This window comes from Rhincodon typus, chromosome 19 (assembly GCF_021869965.1).
Source record: "Rhincodon typus isolate 14 chromosome 19, sRhiTyp1.1, whole genome shotgun sequence".
NCBI classification, from domain to species: Eukaryota; Metazoa; Chordata; class Chondrichthyes; order Orectolobiformes; family Rhincodontidae; genus Rhincodon; species Rhincodon typus.
Window position 1 is genome coordinate 35,904,845 of NC_063350.1, and position 24,538 is coordinate 35,929,382.

Sequence of the window (24,538 nt, forward strand, 5' to 3'; positions counted from 1 at the left end):
CATGAATTGACCATATAATGGAACCTTTCCTGAATCCAGTGAACTTTTGAAAATTAAAGCACATCAACTGTTTCATTAGCCACTTCCTCTATGACCGTAGAATGAAATCCATCAGAACTCACTGACACCTCAGCCCACAGCTCCAACAGTTTACTAACTAACATTTTTCTGGTGATTATAATTTGTTGAGGTCCTCCTTTCCTTCCATTTCAAAATTTATTACTATTTCTGGTAACACTTATATCCTGTATAGTAAAAATTGATGCAAAATACCTGTTCATTACATCTGCCAGCAATTTATTTTCTGTTTTGATTCTCCAGTCTCACATTCTGTAGGACCAATGCCCACTTTTTAAACGCTTTTTAAAAAATACCGTTAGAAACTTTTTATATTTCTAGCTAGCTTTTTTTTCTATTCTAAATTTCCCTTTGTATTTATCTTTTAGTCATTTATTATTCTTTATTTATATTCTTTCCAATCTGCTATCTCACTACTAATCTTTGCACAATTAAATACATTTTCGAAAAGTTTAAACATAGAAATATAGAAGATAGGAGCAGGAGAAGCCCATTCGGCCATTCGAGCCTGCTCCACCATTCTTCACCATCAGGGCTGATCGTCCAACTCTGTAGCCTAACCCTGCTTTCTCCCCATAACCTTTGATCCCATTCACCCCAAATGCTATATCTAGTCGCCTCTTGAATACATTCAATGTTTTTGCATCAATTACTGCCTTTAGTAATGAATTCCACAGATTCACCACTCTTTGGGTGAAGAAATTTCTCCTCATCTCCATCCTAAATCGTCTACCCTGAATCCTCATTCTGTGAACCCTGGTTCTGGATGCATCCACCATCAGGAACATCCTCCCTGCATCTACCCTGCCCAGTCATGTTAGAATTTTATAAGTCTCTATGAGATCCCCCCCTCATTTGTCGGAACTCTAGCGAAAACAATCCCAACCTAGTCAATCTTTCCTCTGCCATCTCCGGAATCAGCCTGGTAAACCTTCGCTGCACTCCTGAAAAGCAAGAGCATCCTTCCTCAGAAAAGGAGGCCAAAACTGCACACAGTATTCTAGGTGTGGCCTCACCAAGGCCCTGTACAACTGCAACAACACATCCCTGCTCCTGTACTCGAAACATCTCGCAATGAAGGCCAACATACCATTTGCCATTCTATCTTTAACTTTTTTAGTTAACTACAGATGGTGGTTCTTTCCTTGGAATTTTTCATTGGAATGTATTTAGTATGTGTATTCTAAAATATCCTCTTGAACATTTGTCACTGAATTACTACAGACCTATCCTTTAAACTAATTTGCCAGTTAGCATGTACTGCTTCCTTACCTTTAAAATTGCTCTTCATTAAGTTTAAAATGTTGGTCCTATAAGTGTCTACCTAGGAGCAACATTTATCCTATTTATCCTTTTTTATTTTTATTTATTTATTTATCCATGTTTATTTATCCTATTGACTACATGATACTAGGTCTAGTATAGGCTGCTATCTGGTTAGCTCCCAAATATGTTGTTCTAAGAAACTATCCTAAAAACGTTTTCTAATAATTTTATAAACAACCTTTGCCCATCAGATTTTTTTCCCCAATTTTTATATAGATTTGTGTCCTCTATGATTATTACCATACATTAAGACCATAAGTAGACCATTCAGCCCATCGAGTCTGCTCCACCATTTGAACATGGCTAATATGTTTCCCAACCCTCACCTTTTCCAATAACCCTTGACCCTCTTACTATCTCTGTCTTAAATACACTCAGTGACTTGGCCACCACAGGCCTCTGCGGCAGATTCACTCCTCTCTGGGTGAAGAAATTCCTCCTCACCTCATTTCTAAAGGGTCTTCCCTTCACTCTGAGGTCGTGTGCTCGGGACCTGGTATCTTTTAGTAGTGGAAACATCTTCTCCACATGCAGTATATCCAGACCTCTTTGTAATCTGTAAGTTTTAATGTGAACCTCCTCATCCTTCTAAGCTCTATCATGTACAGAACCAACCGCTCCTCATATGACATGCCCTCCATCCCCAGGAACATTCTTGTGAAACTCCTCTGAATGCGCTCCACCGCCAACACATCCTTCTTTAGATATGGGCCCCAAAACTACTCCCAATATTCAAAATGCAGTCTGATCAGAGTCTTATATGGCCCCAGCAGTACTTCCCTGTCTTGTATTCTGTCCCTATTGAAATTTGCCTTCCTAACTGCCAACTGAACCTGCATGTGAACCTTAGGAAAATCCTTAACTAGGACTCCTAAGACCATTTGTGCTTCAGATTTCCAAAACCTTTTCCCATTTAGAAAACAGTCTATGTCTCTATTCTTCTGAGCAAAGCACATGACCTTAAACTTTCCCACATTGTGTTCTGTCTGCTACATGTTTGCCCACTCTCCAAGTCTGGCTAAGTCCTTCCGCAGTCTCCCCACTTCCTCAACACCCTCTGTCCCTCCATCTATCTTCGTGTCACTTGCAATCTTATCAACAATGCTCTCTGTTCCTTCATCCAGATTCTTAATGTATAACGTGAATAGTTGTGGCCTCAACGACGACTCCTGAGGAATTCCAGTAGTCACCAGCTGCCATCCTGAAAAAGACCTCTTTTCCCCCACTCTCTGCCTTCTACCAGTCAGCCAATCCTCAGCCATGCCAGTACCTTGCCCTAGCACCATCTTATTTAGCAGCCTCCTGTGCGGTACCTTGTCAAATGCCTTCTGGAAATCCAAGTAGATAATGCCAACTGGCTCTAATTTGCTCATCAAATAATTCTAACAGATTTTTCAGGCATGAACTCCACTTCATGATGCAGCGCTGACTCAGCCCTACTTTACCATACCTTTCTAATAAACTCCCACTATTTCTTAATTTATTCTCTGTCTTACTGTGTGGTTAGTAATGTACTGAATGGAGCCCAATGAATCATTACCACTAATCCTGAGATTATTACCTAGAACTTTGACAGGAACAGTCGAGTTACTTGTGAAAATAGAGAAAGCCTTTTATGGGTATTTGATTGTTCAAATGTCATTGAGAAATCAGTTTGAATAAATTAAAATATGACCTGATCAGGATTTTTTTGTTGGTTAGGTGCTAAGATCAATAAAAATTATCTACCAATTATCAAGCATTTTCTTATTCTTTGCACAGAAATTTATTGCATCGTGCAAACCTGCTCCTGACTGGGGTCCGCTCTTGAAAATGAACAGAGGGGAAAGGTACAAACATCAGACTGACCATGTATGAAAACTACATTCTTCTATTAACTGCGTAATAAAATCAAATTTTAAGGATTTTATGTTTACTATACATCAATTTTGTAATCAATTATATTGAAGACGGAATTTGTAAAGAAAAACATATTATAAAACAAATTACTTCAAAAGACTTGACTATAATGTTGTTTCATGATATAGTTCAAAATCAACACTGTGTTTCTACTCAAAATCATATTTTCTGATATAACTAAAGAGGCAGAATTTTGAATATTAATGATAAATGAATTGTTTCAATGAACTGTTTATTTGATTCAGATGACTTGATCCTCAAAATGGTTTATAGTTCTTTTATAGTATCTCAACAGTCAGGCACATTTTATGTGCGTACAGTAAATCAAGAGCTCTTCGTGCAGAATAAAGCATCAACAATTCTTGAACAATTAAAAAGTCAGATACTTACTATAATGTAACTAAAAATGGATTCCGGTACTGATAATGAAACAATCCTAGATCTGCACTTGCAAGACAATAAATGTGCCTATCTACATGATAACTGCATTGCATTGATCTGTTTTTCCTTGTTAGTCAATGACACTGCAAACATTCAGTAACACTTTAATCCTGTGTTGTTGCATTTGTGCTTTTGTTTGCCATCTTACGCTTTTCTCAATTCAAGTAAGTGAAAGCATTTAGTTCATGAAACCACACATTTGTATGTAATTATGGAGTCAGCATGAGTACTGCTGTTCTGAGATAATCAACTGCACTATTTACAATAGACTTAATGATTAACATAATGAGAAACGTTTTTACCTAACTACATGATTAAAAAATAATCCCAGTGCATTCAGTATATATAATTTACAAATGTACTTTATGATGTTTGAAGCTATCTTTGAACTGTTTAAAAAATCTCTTTGTTTAGAAATCTGATCGGCAGGATTGTTTTGCACCCATCCTAATAGAATCCTTACAGTCCGGAAGCAGGCTAATCAACTGATCAAGTTCACACTGACCCTCCAAAGAGCATCCCACCCAGACCCACTACCATCCCTGCATTTCCAACAGCTAATCCACCTAACCTGCATATCTTTGGACTGTGGGAGGAAACCCACACAGACAAAAGGAGAACATGCAAACTCCACACAGATAGGCAGCTGAGGGTGGAATTGAATCCAGATCCCTAGCACTGTGAGGCAGCAGTACTACCCACTGAGCCACTGTTTCTACTTAGTTCAGGCATAATAGGCAGGCAGATGGAAATTTGGCTGGAACCTGTTCTGCCAGCTTCTGACCAATTGCGTTCCCTGTTGAAATTTTGAGCTGAAAATTGAACTTTGAACATTTCTGCCTAAATATGGGAATATGTATTTAACCTAGATAATACTCCTGAGGTTAAAATATTAGTAATTTGTAGACTTGTAGAAAGTTCCCAGATTGCTATAAAAGAAAACAAATTGGGTTCACTAAATGTGCCGTCCCTGCAATGCCTGTAGTATATGCCTCTTTGTCACTGGAACAAAAATTTCAATTAAGGTTTTCAGAATTGTTTTGCCTTTAAAAATCTATGCTGGCTTTCCTTTAATGACTCAAGTTTCTCCATGTGAGAGGTAATTTTCTCCTTGACAATGATCTCCAGAGTTTGCTTAGCACTAATGTTAGTGTGATTGGCTTGTAGTCATAAGGTATATCTCCCTGATTTTTGAACAGGGTTGTAACCAACATTCAGAAATGAGTAATCTTATTGTGGGAATGGTTTTATAGGAAGGAATATCACACAGCAGTCTGCTGCTTGCAATGCTTGCTAGTTTTATGCTTATTGTGACAGATTCAGAATGGATTATGATTTACATTCATCGGTTTATGAGTTTAGCTTTTTATTGCTCACAATTTAAATCCTATTAGCAATAATCTTAAAATCATTTGGCAGTTTTGATCATTTTCAGCTCAGAATACCTGAAGTGCTAATAAATGTGATTTTAATGAAGATTACTTTTTGGAACATGAGCTCACTGCCTTCAGACCTCTATGCTTGCAGACTGCACTTGTGATGCTAAACCTGGGCTCTGTCTCCATAGTGTTTAAATACAAAGAGAGATGAGATGCTAAAATAGTGTGAGTTCTTCTGCCATTATGCAATGCATGCCTCTTTGCTACTCAATGACAGTAGCATCAGCACTGGGATAGAAGGGACCTGTTACGACGAGATGGACTCTACTTGAACCATGCTGGGATCAGTGTCCTGGTGAATCGAATAACTAAGGCTGTAGAGCAGACCTAATGGGGAGCATTTGAGAGAAGAAATATATAGGCTTATAAAGCAAAAGAAGCATTGCAGGGCAGCAATTTGGACAATGATATTCAAAGTGGGACAGGAAGAGACAAACTGTACAAGCGCATAAAAACAGTAATATATAGGGCCGCAGTGGGCAAAACATGGTAAAGTAGCAAAATTAATGGCTCTGTACTTGAATGCATGTACTATTCAAATTAAAATAAATGAATTAACAGAACAAATATAGGTTAACAGATATGATCTTGTCACTATTATGGAGACACAGTTACAAGAATATCACAGCTGGGAAATGTATGTACAGAGCTAAATGACTTATTGGGAGGACAGGCAGAAAAGATAGGATGATGAAAAGGAACAGTAGAAGATAGAGGGCAGTGGTGGAGGGTTGTTTTTCAGACTGGAGACCTGTGACCAGTGGTGTGCCACAAGGATCAGTGTTGGGTCCACTGCTTTTCATTATTTATTTCAATGAAATGGCTACGAACCTAAGAGGTATAGTTTGTAAGTTTGTAGATGACACTAAAATTGGAGGTGTGGTGGACAGCAAAGAAGGTTCAGTGTATAACGGGATCTTGATCAGATGGGCCAATGGGCCGAGGAGTGGCAGATGGAATTTATTTTAGATCAATGTGAGGTGCTGCATTTTGGAATGCAGTCAGGGCAGGACTTACACACACAATAGTAAGGTCCCAGGGAGTGTTGCTGAACAAAGACAGCTTGGAGTGAAAATTCATAGTTCCTTGAAAGTGGAGTCGCAGGTAGATAGGATAGTGAAAAAGGCTTTTGGTAAGTTTGCCTTTATTGGTCGGTGCATTGAGTATAAAAGTTGAGAGGTCACGTTGCGGCTGTACAAGACATTGGTTAGGCCGCTTTTGGAATACTGTGTGCAATTCTGGCCTCCCTGCTATAGGAAGGATGAAATGGTTCAAAAAAGATTTACAAAGGATGTTGCCAGGTTTGGAGGGTTTGAGCTACAGGGAGAGGCTGAATAGGCTGGGGCTATTTTCCCTGGAGCGTCAGAGACTGAGGGGTGAACTTATACAGGTTTATAAAATCATGAGGGGCATGGATAGGGTGAATAGTCAAGGTCTCTTCCCCGGGTTGGGGGAGTCCAAAACTAGAGGGCATTAGTCTAAGGTGAGAGGCTAAGGATTTAGAAAGCACCTAAGGGGCAACTTTTTCATGCAGAGGATGTGCGTGTCTGGAACAAGCTGCCGGAGGAAGTGATGGAGGCTGGTACAATAATTACATTTAAAAGGCATCTGGATGGGCATATGAATAGGAATGATTTAGAGGGATATGGGCCAAATACTAGCAAATGGGACTAGATTGATTTAGGATATCTGGTCAGCCTGCACGTGTTGGACCAAAGGATCTGTTTCCATGTTGTACAGTTCTGTGACTCTACAACTCTATCTTGGGGTAGTGTTGTTAGTATGGGATGAAATACAAACTGCAACTAGAAATGCTCTTGGATCAAAAGATATGTAATCTGTATGAGTGGAGGTAAGAAACAACAAGAAGACACTGATAGGAGCAGTCTAATGGCCTCTTAAACATAGCCATTCAGTAGGATTGTGATTAAGTCAGGAGATAATAAGACCATGTAGAAAGGCAGTACATTAATCATGGGCAACTTTAACCTTTATGAAGATTGAGATAGCCAGATTGTCAGAGGTAGCCAAGAGGAAGAGTCTTGGAGTGTGTTCAAGACCGTTTTCTAGAACAATATGTTATGGATCCAACAAAGATTTGACTACTTTGTTTCTAGTAATGTACAATGAGGTGGTTTTAATAAATAATGTCAGAGTAAATATTAGCGTACAAATTCAGAAAGTAATAGTGAAGGAAAATAGAGTGTTTGCCTTTATTTCAAAGGGAATGGAGCATAAAAATAGAGAAGTTATACTATAGAACACTAGTCAGACCACAGCTGGAACACTGAGAACAGTTTTGTGCCCTTTATCTAAGGAAAGATGTAGTGACATTGGAAGAAATCCAGAGTAGGATCCTCGGTATGGAAGCACTGTTTCATGAGGAGAATTTGAGCAGTTTGGGTCTGTATTCATTGGAATTTAGAAGAACGAGAGGTGATCTTATTGAAACATGTAACATACTTAGGTCTTTAGCTACATTCAGGACTAAGACAAATTTTAAATCAGTAAGAGAATCAAGGGTTATAAGGAAAAGGCAGGAAAGTGGATTTGAAGATCATCAGATCAGCTATGATTTCATTGAAAGGTGGAGCAGACTCAATGGGCTGAATGACTCCTTTGTCTAATAGTTGTATTGAGAGAGAGGATAAAATTGAGATGAAGAACGGAAGCATACCTCAGTGGCAACATGTTTTCAGACTCTTCCTGCCCAAATATTTCAACAGATTCCTGAAAGAAACTTAGTACCATATCCTCAGATGTGAATAGTTCTTGTCAAACTGGAAGATACCCTGCCAAATGTACTCACTCTGTGTAGAATGCAAAAGATAGCCACAAGTTATCAATTGTGCTCTACAAAAAAAAAATTGCTCTTCAGTCATTTGGCAAAAAAGGGATGTGTGCAAAGGGCAAGAACAGTGGATGCATTTCTTCAAGCAGAGCATCTAAGATATCATCAATCAAAAGAGAAAGATTTTCTCCAGTTATTCTTTTCCGTCATTTTCTTTACCTGAAAATGATCAGTTTAGAGGCTGGCATGTGCAATTTGCCATTGTGCACCCAGCACATGCTGAGAATGTGAAGATATAAAATCTGCCCGTATGAATGTTAAATAAAGCAAGTTTTGGGTTGTAGGGACTGAATATTCATCACAAGAGATGTAGCATCAATTTTATCTTTCACATAGATGCAATCCTAATTCTGGTCAGTTCTCTGATCTTGTTACTTCAATAATTATCATAGATTTCTTAACCTCTCCTGGAAATTTCATCTGGATATGGCACAGGAATTAACTCCAATAGGCCTTGATGACTGTCCCTTTGTTGTGCGATTTGTTGGTTCTCAACGTCAGTTACATTTTTAAAGAATAGAATAACAATGCTTAAAATTGTCCTATTTTGAGGATCACCAGAGTTTACTTTATAAATAAAAACAGAAAATCCTGGAAAACTCAGCAGGCCTGGCAGCATCTGTGGAGACAGAAGTAGATTTAATATTTCAAGGACACCTGAGTTTCTCCAGCATTTTCTGTTTTTATTTCGGCTTCACAGCATCTGCAGTATTTGGCGTCTATTTAAATTTTAAATGCTGCCTTCTACCTCCAGAGCAATACCAAGCGCGATAGAAGAGAATATTGCAGCGATAAATACCTGGGCCTGGATTGAGCTTAGTCTGAGACGTGGCAGCGGGAGTGCAGCTGTATCCAGAGGTACAGCTCCGGATGTGATGTCACAGCTCAAAAAGTGACGTAGGCTTGGCTGCTCAGGAACCAGGTCCAGAGACTGAGTGAGTCCTGTCCAGGGGTCGATAGAGTGTAAAGTACTGATTATTGTGATTTTCAGTTTGTTACGAATAGAGAGTGAGAATGTGAAAATTGATTTTGGCGAGTCATGGATAAGGTTGAGTAATTAGTTCCCAGATTATCGTCTGCAGTTGATAAGGCTCGAAATGGCAGGAAAACCCAGCTCCGAGGAACGCTCCTCCTGCAAGATGTGGGAAATCAGCGACACTTCCAGTGTCCATGGTGACCACTTATACAGGAAATATGTTCAGCTGCAGCTCCTGATTGGTCACATGGAGTGGCTGGAGCTGCAGATGGACTCACAATGGAGCATCCATGAGGAGGTTGTGAATAGCACTTTTAGCGAGCTGGTCACACCACCAGTAAGGGCTATACAAACAGAGAAGAGTTGGGTGACCACCAGGAAGATGTGTAAGTGTGGACAGGCAATGCAGGAGTCCCCTGTAGCCATTCCCTCTCAAATAGGTACACTGTTTTGGAAATTTTTGGGAGGAAAGCCTCTCAGGAGAAAGAAACCGCAGCAGCCGAATCAGAGGCAACATGACTGGCACTGTTGTACAGCAGGAGGGTCGAAATGTAGGTGAGCAGTAGTGATAGGGCATTTTATAGTCAGGGGCACAGGTAGGCATTTCCATGGCTGTGAGCAACACTCCAGGATGGTGTGTTGCCTCCCTGGTGCCAGGGTCAAGGATGTCTTTGAGCAAACACAGGATGTTCTGAAGGGGAAAGGTGACTAGCCAGACAACATTGGTACTGATGACATAGGCAGAAAGAGAGGTGAGGTCCTGTAAAGTTAAATCAGGGATTTAGATAGGAGTGTTGGAAAACAGGACCTCTAGGTTTATACCCTTGGAATTACTCCCTGTGCCGTGTGCTAGTGAGGCCAGAAGTAGGAAGAAAATACAGTTGAATGTGTGGCTAAAGAATTTGTGGAAGTGGGAGGGATTCAGATATCTAGGTCTTTGGAATCTCTTCCAGGGAAGGTGGGACCTGTACAAGAAGGACTGGTTGCATCTAAACTGGTGGGGCACCAGTTTGTTAGGGAGGGTTTAAACTAATGTGGCAGGAGAATGGAAACTAGAGCAGAAGTTCAGCTTGTGGTGTGTTTCAAGAGAAGACAGGGGCTAAATCAACTAAGTCTAGTTGTAAGAACAGGCAGGGCCAGGTAAGAAAACGGCGGGACTAGCAGTATGAAAAGTATTTATTTTAATGCAAAGAGAATAAAGATAATGTAGATGAACTTAGAGCCTGGATCACAGGGCCATGATGTTGTAGCCATTGCAGAAACTTGGTCGATAGAAGGGCAGGACTGGCAGCTCAACGTTCCAGCCTTTAGATGTTACAGCCCTGATAGAGAGGGATGGAAAAGGGGTGGAGGAGTTGCTTTACTGATTAAGGAGAATGTCACAGCTGTGCTAAGAGAGGGCATCTTGGAGGGTTCACACAATGAGGGAATATGGGTAGAAGTTAGGAATAATAAAGTTGAAAACACAGTGATGAGGTTATGCTATAGACCTCCCAAAAGCCAGTAGGGAATTGAGAACAGATATGTAAGCAGATCATGAAAAGATGTAAAAATAACAGGAATGCTGTACTGGGTGTTTTTTTATTTCCCCACTATTCACAGGGACTGCTTTAGTTCCAGGGACTTAGATAAGGCAGAAAATGTTTGGTGCATGTAGCCAGAACAATATATAGATAGTTTTTACTAGGGAAAGGGCCATATTAGTTCTGAGGAGGGGTTACTCAACCTGAAATGTTAACTCTGATTTCTCCGCACAGATGCTGCCATACCTGCTGAGCTTTTCCAGCAATTTCTATTTTAGTTTCTGATTTATAGCATCCGCAGTTCTTTTGGTTCTTATTCAGCCATATTGGACCTGGTATAGGAGAATGAACCCGGCCAGGTGATCGAAGTTTCAGTGGGGGAAGCATTTTGCAAACAGTGATCTGTATGTTTTAAGATAGTTATGGAAAAGGATAAGACTAATGCTCGGTTGAAAGAGCTAAGTTGGGGGAAGGCTAATGACAACTATATTAAGCAGGCACTGGAGAATTTGGATCAGGGGCAGCTGTTTAAAGGTAAAGTGGAGAGTCTTTTAAAGGCAAATTTGATCAGAGTTCAGGACCAGCCTGTTCCTGTGGGATGATGGAAAAGGATGGCAAGGATTAGGAATCTTGAATGGCAAGTAGAAGAATAAGACTAGAAAAGAATTTATACACCCTTCTAAACTCTGCCATAGCAATGTGTTAAGGTGACTGTTGTAAGACAACCCGACAGGCAATGCAAGTTGGGGAAAAGGGATCACTTTTCATGTTGTTAACAGTTTGCATCAGCTCATACATCAAAATGGCACTGAGAATAAAGCAAGATTGTGGCCTCTACTGCTTTTGCTTATGGTGCATGTTCTTGTTTGGTTGCAAGGGAATGCAGGAAATTCCACTTAATTTTAGAGTAGAAGCCAAAGAAATGCAATTGTATCTTCAATGTATTTTACTGACTATGTTATTGCTGTTCATTCATCCGCCAAAAAAGCAAAAGTATCTGGGCTGCAGATTTCTCCATATTTACTGCCAGTGTTGGTCATTATTGCACTGGCTAAACAACAGAAACTAATATATTCACTATGAAAATGTGTTATGAAACCACTTTGATTAAACTTTTTTTGCAACTGACTAATACGTCTTATCTAGTTAAGTGTCAAATATTGTTTGATCACACTGCTACAAAGTGTCTTTCACATTAAAGGTGCAATATAAATGCAGATCTTATTTTTCTATCATGCTGTGATTTTTTATATTCCCTCATGGGATGTGGGTGTCACTAATTGGGACAGGCGTTATTGTTCATTCCTAGCACAATGCCCTCAGGGAGGAATTCCAGGACTTCAACCCAAAGACACTGAAGAAACGGTGATATATTTCCAAGACAGGATGATGAGTGACTTGCAGGGGAACTTGCAGACGGTGGTGTTCCCATGTACCTGCTGCCCACGTCCTTCCAAATGGTAGTGATTGTAGATATGGAAAGTGCTGTCTAGGGATCGTTGGTGAAATTCTGTAGTACTATCTTGCAGATGATACACACACTGCTATTGTGCATTGGTGTTGGAGCTAATTGATATTTGTGGATGTGGTGCCAATCAAGAGGGCTACTTTGTCCTGGATGGTGTCAGATTTCTTGAATGTTGTTGGAGCTGCATTCATCCAGGCAAGCAGGGAGTTTTCCATCACACTCCTGACTTGTACCACATAGATGGTAGAAAGGCTTTGGGGAGTGATGAGGTGAGCTACCCATTGCAGTATTCCTAGCCTTTGACCTTTTCTTGTTGTCATTGTGTTTATATGGCTAGTCCTGTACAATTTCTGATCAATGGTAATTCCCTAAGATGTTGATAGTGGGGAATTCAGTGATGGTAATGTCATTGAATGTCAAGGGGTGGAAGGTAGATTGTCTCTCATTGGAGATGGCCAATGCTCAGTACTTCTGTTGCATGAATGTTACTTCTCACTTTTCAGCTCAAGCCTGGATATTGTTCAAGTCTTGCCATGTTTGGGCACGGACTGCTTCAGTACTGGAGGAGTCACAATGGTGCTAAACATTGTGCAATCATCAGCGAACACCCCCACTTCTGACCTTATGATGGAGGGATGTCATTGATGAAGCAACTGAAAATGGTTGGACTGAGGACACTACCCTGAGGAACTCTTGCAGAGATGTCCTGCAGCTGAGATGACTGATCTTCAACAACCACAACCATCTTCCTATGTGTCAGGTACGACTATACCACACTCGCCATAATAGGTATCCAGGAATGCACTATTGTGAGGTGTTCCATTCTCTTTAACCCATTTCCTAATTTTTGATTCTCTTTTTAAAAAATAATGCTGTTGCACCATGGCACAGTGGTTAGCACTGCTGCCTCACAGCACCAGGGACCCAGATTTGATTCTGGCCTTGGGTGATTGTCTGTGTGGAGTTTGCACATTCCCCCTGTGTCTCTGTGGGTTTCCTCTGGGTGCTCCAGTTTCCTTCCACAGTCCAAAGATGAGAAGTTTAGGGGGATTACCCATGCAAAATTGCCCAGTGTATCCAGGGATGTGCAGGCCAGAATCTTCCAATAGATACTTTTAGCCTTTCCAGTTCTTAACATGGACCTCGTGTGCTCACACCCATCCCCTGTACCTGTCTCTCAGAAAACCCTGGTTTGACCCTTTTCTGTACCTGCTATTCAGTAATTCTGCTCCTGTGACTCATTATCTGAAAGTAGACCTGCATTCCAGCCTAAACCCCTCCCTTCACCCATAATCTTCTGACCTGTACATACCATGCTCTCTAGTAGGCATTCTCCACCTTTGACTAAAACGTGTGGACTCCTTCCTTTCTTAACATGACACATGACCCATGAACTCCTACCTGAAAAGAAATCGAAATTAAACAAAACAAGAAGACAGAGAGAGGAGAAGTTAGAGAAGAAAGAAAAAGTGGAGAAACAGGGATAAAGCGAAAGTGAGTGAACAGCAGAAGAAAGACATTGCAAGAAACGAAGACAACCGAATATTCCGACTTGCTGTGTGTAAACCCTGAGGGATCCACTATTGAACATGAAATGCAAATGGATTCTCTCACTGGTGATGTTCATGTCTTTTTCAAAGGTTTTGTTACAAAATTAGGAATTTCTGGAAAATGCAGCAAATCTGGCAGCATCTGTGGAAAGAAATCAGAGTTAATAATTTTGGTCCAGTGATCCTTCTTCAGACATTGACCGGCAACTTCTGTTTTCGTTTCTGATTGCCAGCATCTGCAGTTCTTTATTTTGTTTTGTCCGTTTTTTTTGTGCTTCTAATAAAGTTAAAAGAAAAGCCTTGTGAAAAATCACTCCAAGTACTATATTAAAAATCACAATCAGGTTATAAATACAGATGAAAACTAGGTAGTGATCAAATGTACAAATATGATTGGAAACACCCAATGCTGGAGATCACAGTGGGTCAGACAGCATCCATGGAGCACAGATTCCAGAATATGTAGTAATTTGCTCCGAAATGTACATTCTGTGCTTAGTTCCATCAGGAGATGGCGCTGTTACATAAAGCAGAGAAGTTTATCACAATTCATCTGGTAAAGTCATTAATGGAATATGTTTAACTTTTGCTTCTTTGTCGTGTTTCATTGTCAGATATGACTCATAGTTTAACATAACAACAAATGAAATTGTAGAGCAAAAAGAAAACAATATTAATGCTACAAATCAAGCAGAAAATACGATAACAATTCAGCAAGTTAGACTTGTGGAAAAAAATAAAGCTAACTTTCTAGCTCATCAGTTCTCTCTCCCTACAGTTGGGAAGGCAGTGCAATACTGGTAATATTACTGGATGAGAAATCCAAAACTCCATGCTGTTCTTCACCAATTTGAAACTGCAACCAACCCACTGCAATCTCTTTGTGGAACCTGCAATTAGTCGTACAGGTAGCTTGGAGAACAGAAAATATTTCTCCATTGGTCTAGTGCCATGAAGCGGGAAGAACATATTTGGGTTGAATTTTACCAGACATCAATTTCAAGGCATTTCATGGAGGGCTTCTCTCAATGAACTCAAGTGAGTTTCCTCATGCCATTCACTGCAGCTTCCCTCACTGGTGCTTCACTTGTGCTATCGGCATAGGCATCATTTTTAAAACTCAGACATACACCACGTCAAATGCCTTCTTCTGGAGTGCACCTAGTGAGTGGGGATAATAAACAGATGTTTCTGAGGGGCCATTATTGGCTTGGCCGACACTTTAATGCAAATTTGTAAATGTATTGCTATTTAAGAACCAAACAACACAGATTAACCTTCCTTAGTGTCATCTCATCTTAGAACCCTATCTAAGGGAATGCTACTCTTTTGCTAATATCCACTGCAGCCTAAAATCTTTGCATTGTTCAATGTGGGACCATCACATACTGCAGAGTATTCAAATGGTTGAAATATTCACTTTTATTCAGCAACAGCAAGCAAACAAAAACTGCAAAAGTAGCAGACACACCTGCCTTTCAAGCAGGAACAAATGCGCAGTCAGTGGGTGATCACTGCACCCAAATGAAAACTTTTGGAGTGGGGGTATCAAGTAAGTCCCCTCTGGCTTGTTCTGCCTGAGCCTGCAGTGCTTTATCAAGCAAAAAGTCCTGCTTAATCCTCATCTTCCTCCTCAAAATGTCGTAGTTGTTCTCCCAGCCCTTCAGACTCCAGCATATTTTCTCTTTCCTGCTCCAGATATTCAGAGCACAGCATATTAGGATTATTCAGCATACTCTGTCTGGGATGTACTACTGCCTATTGCCTAGGCTGCAACACTGACCTCGTCAGTGGAAAACAAGTTGAAGTCGAGTGATTTGACATAAATTGCATCGATAACAGCCTGGATACCATGGTGCGTTGAGGATAGTGATGTCCCACAAGGTCCAGTGGAACCTTGGACACTGCTAGTTGCATACAAGCACAGCACAACTATCACCTTGAAGACCCCTACGATAGGATGGCCACCAAATCCTTCAGCAGTTGGCATAGTTTGTTGGCAGAGTCCTGGAACATTCATAGTCATTGGTGACACTGTGCTTCACTCATTTGAAGACAACAGCATTCAGGACTATAGACTCTGAACCTCAGCACATCCTGAAGTGACTTACAGCTGTAACCTCTTCTGGTCCTGGGCTTGCTGGGACATCTGTTCCTCCTCAACTTCTCTGCATTTTTGTTGCATCTCAGCAACAGCAATGATGACCCCTGCTGTGTCTGGATCTATCGATCATGGTTGGAATAAACCTGTGTGGGGAGCGGCAGGAACAGGAAAGGTCCTCTCCAATGTGAAATGTCAGCGTTTACATCACATACAGATGGTGGATGATTATATTCCACCATTGAATGGGACATAGAGGCTCCATAAAGAGGGCCATGAAATGCCTCCTCATGAGCCCTTGCCATAGGGACCTTATTCTGAAGAATGCAGCATAAGCCATGTCATACGATTACAATAGGAGATGGAAAGTGCTATATGATTACTGATACCTTAAAGCCCACACCCAACCCCATTCCTCACAGCACCCTAAGTACAGCTCAAAGTGAGAACAAATCAGTTCCATGCCCTTGTCTTTGTGGAGCCTATGATATTTTGAATTGTCTCCTCGAATAGTCTTTGTGAATTGCAGATGACAGTGTTGATGTTGCGAGTGATTACTTCTGCTTCACAGAGATGACAATGATCAGTCTGGATGAACCAATATCAGATAAATGTGAAGTGTTGTAGTTTGGTAAGGCAAATAAGGACAGGACTCGTACATTTAATGGCAGGATCCTGGGGTGTGTTGCTGAACAAACAGACATTGGGATGCAAATTCATAGTTTCTTGAAGGTGGAGTCACAGGTAGACAGGGTAGTGAAGAAGGCATTTGCGGGGAGGCAATAGCCTAGTGGTAATATCACAGGACTGTTAATTCAGAGACCCAGATAAAGTTCAGGGGACCTGGGTTCAAATCCTGGTGTGGCAGATGGTGGAGTTTGAATTCAATAAATATCTGGAATTAAGAATCTAATGATGACCATGAATCCATTGTCAATTGTCAGGAAAAACCCATCTGGTTCACTAATGCCCTTTAGGAATGAAACTGCCATCCTTACTTAGCCTAGCCTACGTGTGACTCCAGACCCACAGCAATGTGGTTGACTCTTAACTGCGCTCTGGGCAATTAGGGGTGGGCAGTAAATGCTGCCTAGCCGGCAATGCCCTCATCCCATGAATGAATTTTTAAAAATCTTGCCTTTATTGGTCAGTACATTGAATATAGGAGTTGGGATGTCATGTTGCAGCCATAAAGGACATTTGTTAGGGTACTTTTGGAGTATGGCATTCAACTCTAATCTCTCTGCTATAAGAAAGAGGTTGTTAAACTTGAACAGATGCAGAAAAGACTTACAAGGATGTTGCCAGGGTTGGAGAGTTTGAGCTATAGGGAGAGGCTGAATAGGCTGAGGTTATTTTCCCTTGAATGATGGAATTGAGGGTGACTTTATAGAGATTTATAAAAGCATGAGGGGGATGGATAGGGTAAATAGGCAAAGCCTTTTCCCCAGGGTAAGGGAGTCCAAAACTAGAGGGCATAGCCTTAAGGTGAGAAGGTGAAGGTATAAAAAAGGACTCAAGGGGCATCTTTTTCACACAGAGGGTTGTGCGTGTATGGAATGAGCAGCCGGAGGAACTCGTGCAGTACGATACAATTACAACATTTAAAAGGCACCTGGATGGGCACATAAATAGGAAGGGTTTAGAGGGATATGGGCCAAATGCTGGCAAATGGGACGAGATTTATGTAGGATATCTGGTTGGCATGGCCAAGTTGGACTGAAGGGTTTGTTTCCATACTAAACAATGCTACAACTCTACCATGGTCAAGATTGGCTGGGACCAGGATTTGTATCCTACAGTGCAGGCATTTTAGGTACTATGCATTTGACTATACACAGGATACTATAACCACAGATAACTTTAGCCTGTACTATGAAAGTGCCTGATTAATGCTATTACTCCTTACTGGGTGTCACATTGCTCACAAGTCAAGCTTGCAAGTTCAGACAGTAAACAGTCTGCTTCACTCACTCAGTCTGTGGCCATAGCCATTTTCCATCTCTATTGTACATTCACAATTTGAGTAAGTATGGAAAGTAAGGTAGGTCACACTTGGTATAGTGAGTTCAGGCTCAGCCTAGTAAACAATGGGACCCATCAATCTCTATGCTCCTTTCTTCCTTAAACATTATATTGAGCGCTGCAGTACTGAGCCTCTACATGTTGCTACACACTCTTTGAATTACAGTTTCATCTCCAAACATCACCCCCTGAGCCCCAGACCTACAGCTTATTCCTAACAGCCATCGTGCTGCACTGTTTCTTTATTAGTCATTCATGGGATGTGGGAATCATCGGCCAGCATTTATTACACATGTCCTTGGGAAAGTGGTGGTAGTGAGCTTTCTTTTTGGATTTTTGAAGTCCATTTGGTGTAGGTAGACCACAAGATTTTGACCCAACGTTACTGAAGGAACAGTGCTATTTTGCCAAGTGAGAATGTTAAGTGGCTTAGAGGGGAACTTGCAGGTGGTGTGTATTTGCTGCATTTGTCCTTCCAAATGTAAGTGACATGGATTTGGAAGGTGCTGTCTGAGGAGCCTTGTGAATTACTGCCCTCCCACGGATGACCATCTATGGTCCCCTGCTGCATTACTCCATGTCCTCCACTGCACTATGTTTTCCCCCTTATATGTTAAGTTGTCGCCTTACAATTACTATCCCCTCTGCATCTAACTGTTGCATCTAATCCCCAGAATTAACTTCTCTAACTTCACAGCCACATAGGATCCGTTGATAACACTCCTTGATTTTCACTGAACTGACTGACTATGGTCCATACCCTGACAGTTCTGTATACAGCTTCCTGACTGACTTACCATCACTCCTCAGAGTGGTTACACTTCACATCCTGAATATCATGTAGCCCACTCTCTGGAATGTAGGGATATGAACCCACTGATCCTAACCACAACTAGATGCTGACTGAACATGCCTATGTTCCTGGACTGATAACGGACAACCTGCCTGACTTCCTGCGCTGGGACGCCTGACTGATGCCTGTCTCCTTTGGCCTGGCTGAAGACTGATCCCCTTAGCCTTTGAGGCATGGTTGTTTGGTTGCAGCACATACAGTGTATATGCCATGCACATTGCTGGTACGCTGTGTAGATATAACATTGATGCAGCACAATGTTGTACAACAGGTCCACCCTTCTGACTAATTACTGCTGACAACTTTGGAAATCTGCCTGGCTTCGGGTCTGTGCTAAATGACAAGGCAACACAGAAGTATTGTAAATGTTTTAATTCTGAGTGAAGTGTGAAAAAGTAAAACAGAGATGTTATGAGCATAAATAGGTGTGGTAAGTGCTAAGAAAACAACCAAAGAGTCCTTAGTGTAACCTGGTCAAATCCATGAGCTGGGGGTTTGTCCCTGTGCTCAAAGTGACCCAACAGTATCATTGTAATGGAAGGTGCAGCATAGAAGAACAGAACAGTAATGTAAGTGGATCAGAGATGTGCCATGAGGGTGTCGAAAGGCAGGTATGTGTCTGATGCAATAGTGGATAGGGAATTTGGGTAGTCGTTAGTCATGGAGCAGGACCTAAGATGTTAATGACTGCTATCCCAGAGAAGAAGCCACAAGATACCTGCTCTGGCATTCATGGTTGCAGCAAAGTTTCTATCCAATGGGAGAATCGGAAACTGCGTATTCATGGCATGAGATTATAGGAAACAATAACATGGAAACAGGCCTCTCGCTGCTTCCTAGTGAGATGCTCATCTCACTGTTCAACATTTGGTGGTTGGATCAGACTGTTCTTTTTCTTAGTGTTGAGAAGTCTCATTTCTGCCAATCTCACCATATTTTCTCAATAATCAGCAATGCCTACAGCATTGAGGGGCTTGGAAGATTCCATCTAGCATTTTGACACAACCTTTGCAATTACAGCCATTAAAGGGCCACAGCATTTTCTTGCAACATGACCGAAGCCTGGAGGATACAAGCAGATGAAAGTGTACTTGGATTTTTGATCCACTAGTCAAAATTGTGGATGACTCGTTTTAATTTGTTGCTGGACAACCATTTACTGCCCTTCTCTATTTTCCCAGAAGGCAGTTAAGGGAGAACCATATTGCTGTGGGTCTGGAGCCATATAAAGACCAGACATGGTAAGGATGGCAGATCTCTTTCCCAAAGCACATTCATGAACCAGGTGGGTTTTTATGACAATCAATAGTGGCTACATACTCACCACTAGGCTAATTATAACTCCAGATTTTTTTTTAATAATTGAATTCAAATTTCACCATCTGCTGTAGTGGGATTTGAACCAGAGCATTAGCCTGGATTTCTGGTCAGATAACATTACCACTGTTTCATCATCTCCCCTATGATCAGCATTAAGAACATGAGAAAGCAATAACTGACTTGGTGAAGAAAATCGCTGTAAGAACGTGGACTATTTTCCTCTGAGTCACAAAGTTGAAGATAAAAGTTAGAGGTTGTGATTCTAAGTTTCACTATGAATTTGGTGAATTAAGATGAGCTGACATTTTTGAAGATATTGACTATATTGAAGATAATGACCAGGTTACACTGGCTGAATTGAATGCAGGGAATGTGATTGGACAACTTCAGTTAGTTTCAGTGCTACCTGAAGCCTCATTTAGCTGAGACCTGCAAGTTACAGATACATGCTGAGCATCACCAGGCTGCTTGTCTACAAATGGACACTAGATTCTGGCCCAAGAAAGACAAATGCTGGAGATCACAGTGAGTCAGGCAGCATCCATGGAGAGGGAGCAATCTACTGTTTCGAATCTAGATGATTCTTCATCAGAGCGCTGAAGAGTCATCTACTCTTGAAACATTAGCTTGCTCTCTCTCCAAGGGTGCTGTCTAACCCACTGTGATCACCAGCATTTGTTTTTTTTTCAGCACAGATTCCAGCATCTGCAGTAATTTGCTCCTAGAATCTGGTCCACGGCATTGCCTTGGCCATGAGGTGGGAAGCAATCAGGAGACCTGGACGTGAGGCTAAGGATGATTGGAATGGGCCCAAATGGAGGCCTACAAATTCCTCATATTACAAACAGCCAATTGGAAAACTAGCGTTCTTTCCAGCTCCAATTCAGGTGTCTATAATTATTTTTTTAAGCTGAGTTTTCATAGCACTTTTTTTTGGTCCTTATTACTCACTGCTTGTTGTCCTCTATGTTGATTAATTCTCTCTCAATGGTTGTGCTGATAACAAAACCTTTATAAATGGACCTCAAAGAAGTTTTCAGCTCTTGTTTGCATACGTAAAGGGCCAAACGCTTGTGTCAGGCACTGTCCCTGGCTGGACACCTTTTGTTCTACCTTTCAGAATATAACAGGCAGAATGCTTCCAGTGTGTGATATCTGCTCATCATATCAGCTGCTTAGAGCTCATTGATCTACTTTGAGAGAGAAATTGGTCCACAGTTGCTATATAGACTTCTGTCGATTCTTAAGGGCAAGCAGTGCCTCCACCCATTACCACACAGGGGTCCTCAATGATATTAATGACAAATGCCATGCAAAAGCTGTCCATGTACTCCCTGGCTTTGTGAGCCAGCATTAATCTGTGTAGTGTAGTGGCGACTTACGTTGGATCCAATTTACCTGCACAGCCGAATGATCTCCTAGCACTATGTAAAAGAACAGAGAGTAATCAGGTCAAGATTCCTTCCTCAGTTAATTTCACTAAAAATAGATTATCTTTGTTATCCTTTCACTTGTGGTATGTAAAATTTTATTCTTGGCAAATAGGCTGCTGTGTTCACCAATATATCAACAGCACTTCCGAAATAATTCATTTGTTGTACTCATGTCAGCTATCCTCAGGATGTGATCGGTCACTGCTTGAATTTTTTCTCATTCTGAAGACCTGCACCTCAGCTTCCATGAAATGTCTTAGTGGAACGAGGGAATGGGAGATCAGTTTTCCACAGAAGGTGGGAGTTGGACAGAAAGATCTGTTCTCAGAAAAGCTGCCATGATGCATTCTGCTTTCATTTTATTTATTTCACATTTTTACTCCACAATTATCAGGACTGAAGCTTGAACAGAGGAGAAGTACAGAGCCAGCTATGTTCAGGCTCAGTCATCTATTTCCTTTTTGCTGACATGAAATGTTATTTGCTTTCCCTGCTAACTGAAATAAATACTAAGCACTAATTACAACACATGCTTGCACGCACAATATTTGCAAGTTTGTGCATTTGAACACCCCTACCTCCCAGCACTTGTATTTTCTGTTGGAACTATGAGTAGGCACACAGGATAGCCTTTGAAGTTCCCCAACCCTACCTCCTGAAAGTAGATCTGTAAGTGTTAGAGCCACCCATAATTGCCTCTGGAATTTCTCAGTCTCCACTCCAAGCACTGGAATTCTTGGTATATAAATTTTAAGAAGTTATGACCTTCTATAGAATATTGCACATATTTAGTTAAATCTGGCTTTTGTGTGCATGTGGAGCTTTGTCACATTATGTTTTTGCATAGCTGCTTTTATTCATGAGAAAGACCTTAGATGTAAAATGCATCAGAAAAATTGAATGAGCTGCCAGTGGAATAAAACTGTGTGAACTTTTAAAAATATATTTTAATTGTTTTGAATAAAATAAAAGCTATGCTTTCTTAGAATAGGACAGGCAACTATGTTTTAGAAATAATTCAGTTTACATTTAAGATGTTTAAGTTGTAGTCCTGCTTGTCGACTGTAACTTTAGCAGAAAATTAATAGAAGCTCTGAAAAATAGCATAAATATTATTTGTTATATCTTTGTGGAAATTCAGCTCATGAATGTTTGTATGGAAAAACTAAGACATGTTGTTGGAATCAAAGCTTTGACAGAGTCTAATTTTAATTAGATCAAACCTTCAGTTTTAATATCTACTCTATTTGAATTCACCAATCATGATACTGTGAAATTATTTTAAAAAGTCAACATTTTGAATTTTAGACTCTTTCTCAGAACTTTCATGATGGACTTGAAATGTTAACTCTCTTTCTCTGTCAACAGATGCTACTAGACCTGTTGAGTTTCTCCAGCACTTTCTCCAGCAGTCCAGCACACAATCTCTTTGTGATTTTTAGCCTAATTGATGTACAAGTAAGTTGGGCAATTATGTTACATATTAAAAATATAAATAAGCTTGCAGATTCTAATGAGTCATATCATTCACAAAATGATTTTCCATCAAGAAATACCAGAGGATTTACATTTGGTCTGAATCAGGAAGACCTCAAAAATATTTAATAGTAAAATTGCTGAATAATTAAAGCTCTGGTCACCCTGTAGACCTCCCTCTTCCTTTATTTGGCTAAAGCATTAAAATTCATCAAACGTGCTATACAGTTTATTTCATCAAAAGTATTTTTTCAATTCAGTTCTAGTCTTTTTAAGGGAGAGGTGACTGGTGTAACAAGGTCAGCCAAGTGGAACTCAGAATATGAGTTCCCTGGTTGGGGCTGTTAACATGGTCCAATCAGGGAGCCCTGGCTGACAGATAAGAACAGAAGTGTTGGACATCCTGTTCACTCTGAGAGCTGGCTCTGAGGGAGCTGGATTAGTGTCAAGGACTCTCCATGTATAAATAAAGGGTGACTTGGTGATTGGATACCTGCCTTGGTGGAGTTATTTCAACATCAATGAAGAATGGTGAAGTTACTTAAGAGAGGAGAGCTGCAAGAACTTGAAGGTGAGACTTGATAATAAGGGTCATTCTATGATTGTAGGGGCTTAGATGGGGAAATGTAGCGGAAAGTACACAATCAACCAATGGGACAGTGTTATCATCTGTCCATGGTGGTCATGCAATGACCCGTAATAAGGTGTGGATGTCAAAGATCTTGTTCAACAGTGAAAGCAAAAATTCTGTTGGGAGCTGCAGGGAAAGGCAGTGATACAGCTGACAAGAAATACCTTAAAATGTTGTAAATTCCAGCATAAAATGTTTGTTCTTCACCTGTAGTCTGTTTTAGATTGCTCTTCGGCATATTTTCTTAATGGTAATAATTTAACTGTCACGTTTCATGATATATGGTGGAGAGAATTGTGTTTTAGTTACTTGGGATAACATGATTACCACCAGAAACCTGTTTATCTTACAACGGCATGTTAGCGCTTCAGGTAGATTGATGGCTTAGGAAAGTATGATTCCCAAAGACATCACACACTCTGATCGTATTAACCAATTGTCCTATAAAACAGGAGGTAAGAAGTTTGGAAAGCAAAGCTATCACCCTTAAACTCTTAATCTTCCATTTGCATCATTCTCATGAGTAACTGGGGGGCAAAATCCCCTTGTTGCTCCTGTATATTTCCAGTATTTAGTGAGAGCTAAATTTGGACCCTTTTAGCAACTTTTTTTAGTGTTTTGATAGTGCTTGCTTCCTAACATAATCTATCAGTTAGTACAGGAGCAAAGTTTCGTGGTGGTCTTTGCATAGTTTTTATCTAAAATGTACGCGTATTATTGACAGGTACTCATTAATATAATCTCTCTTGACTTCTTTATTCAAAGGCCCATCTATAAAGAATATAATTAAATAAGAAGCTGTACACAGCAGCCACACTTTTGCTTAGATCCTTGTGGGTGTGGTTTCAGCGACAGACTGACACAATGGAACTCCTATTTAAAATAATAAAACAATAAGTCATAGGAACAGAATTAGACTACTTGACTGATCAATTCTGTTCTGCCATTTGATCATTTCCGAGATAGTAAGAACTGCCGATGCCGGATTCAGAGATAACACTGCGTGGAGCTGGAGGAACACAGCAGGCCAGGCAGCATCACAGGAGCAGGAAAGCTGATGTTTCGGGTTGGGACCCTTCTTCAGAAAAGAAGAAGGGTCCTGACCCGAAATGTCAGCTTTCCTGCTCCTCTGATGCTGCCTGGCCTGC

General features: G+C 40.7%; 1 protein-coding gene across 1 annotated transcript in view; it reads left to right on the plus strand.

Moving 5' to 3' along the window:
* LOC109919927 (sodium- and chloride-dependent neutral and basic amino acid transporter B(0+)-like) overlaps positions 1-3,261 on the plus strand; it is a 42,502-nt gene extending 39,241 nt beyond the window's left edge. Inside the window, exon 12 of the mRNA XM_020519962.2 lies at positions 3,166-3,261. Coding sequence (XP_020375551.2) covers positions 3,166-3,261 — 96 coding nt within the window. The remainder of the gene's footprint in view (positions 1-3,165) is intronic.
* Positions 3,262-24,538: the final 21,277 nt, after the last annotated feature.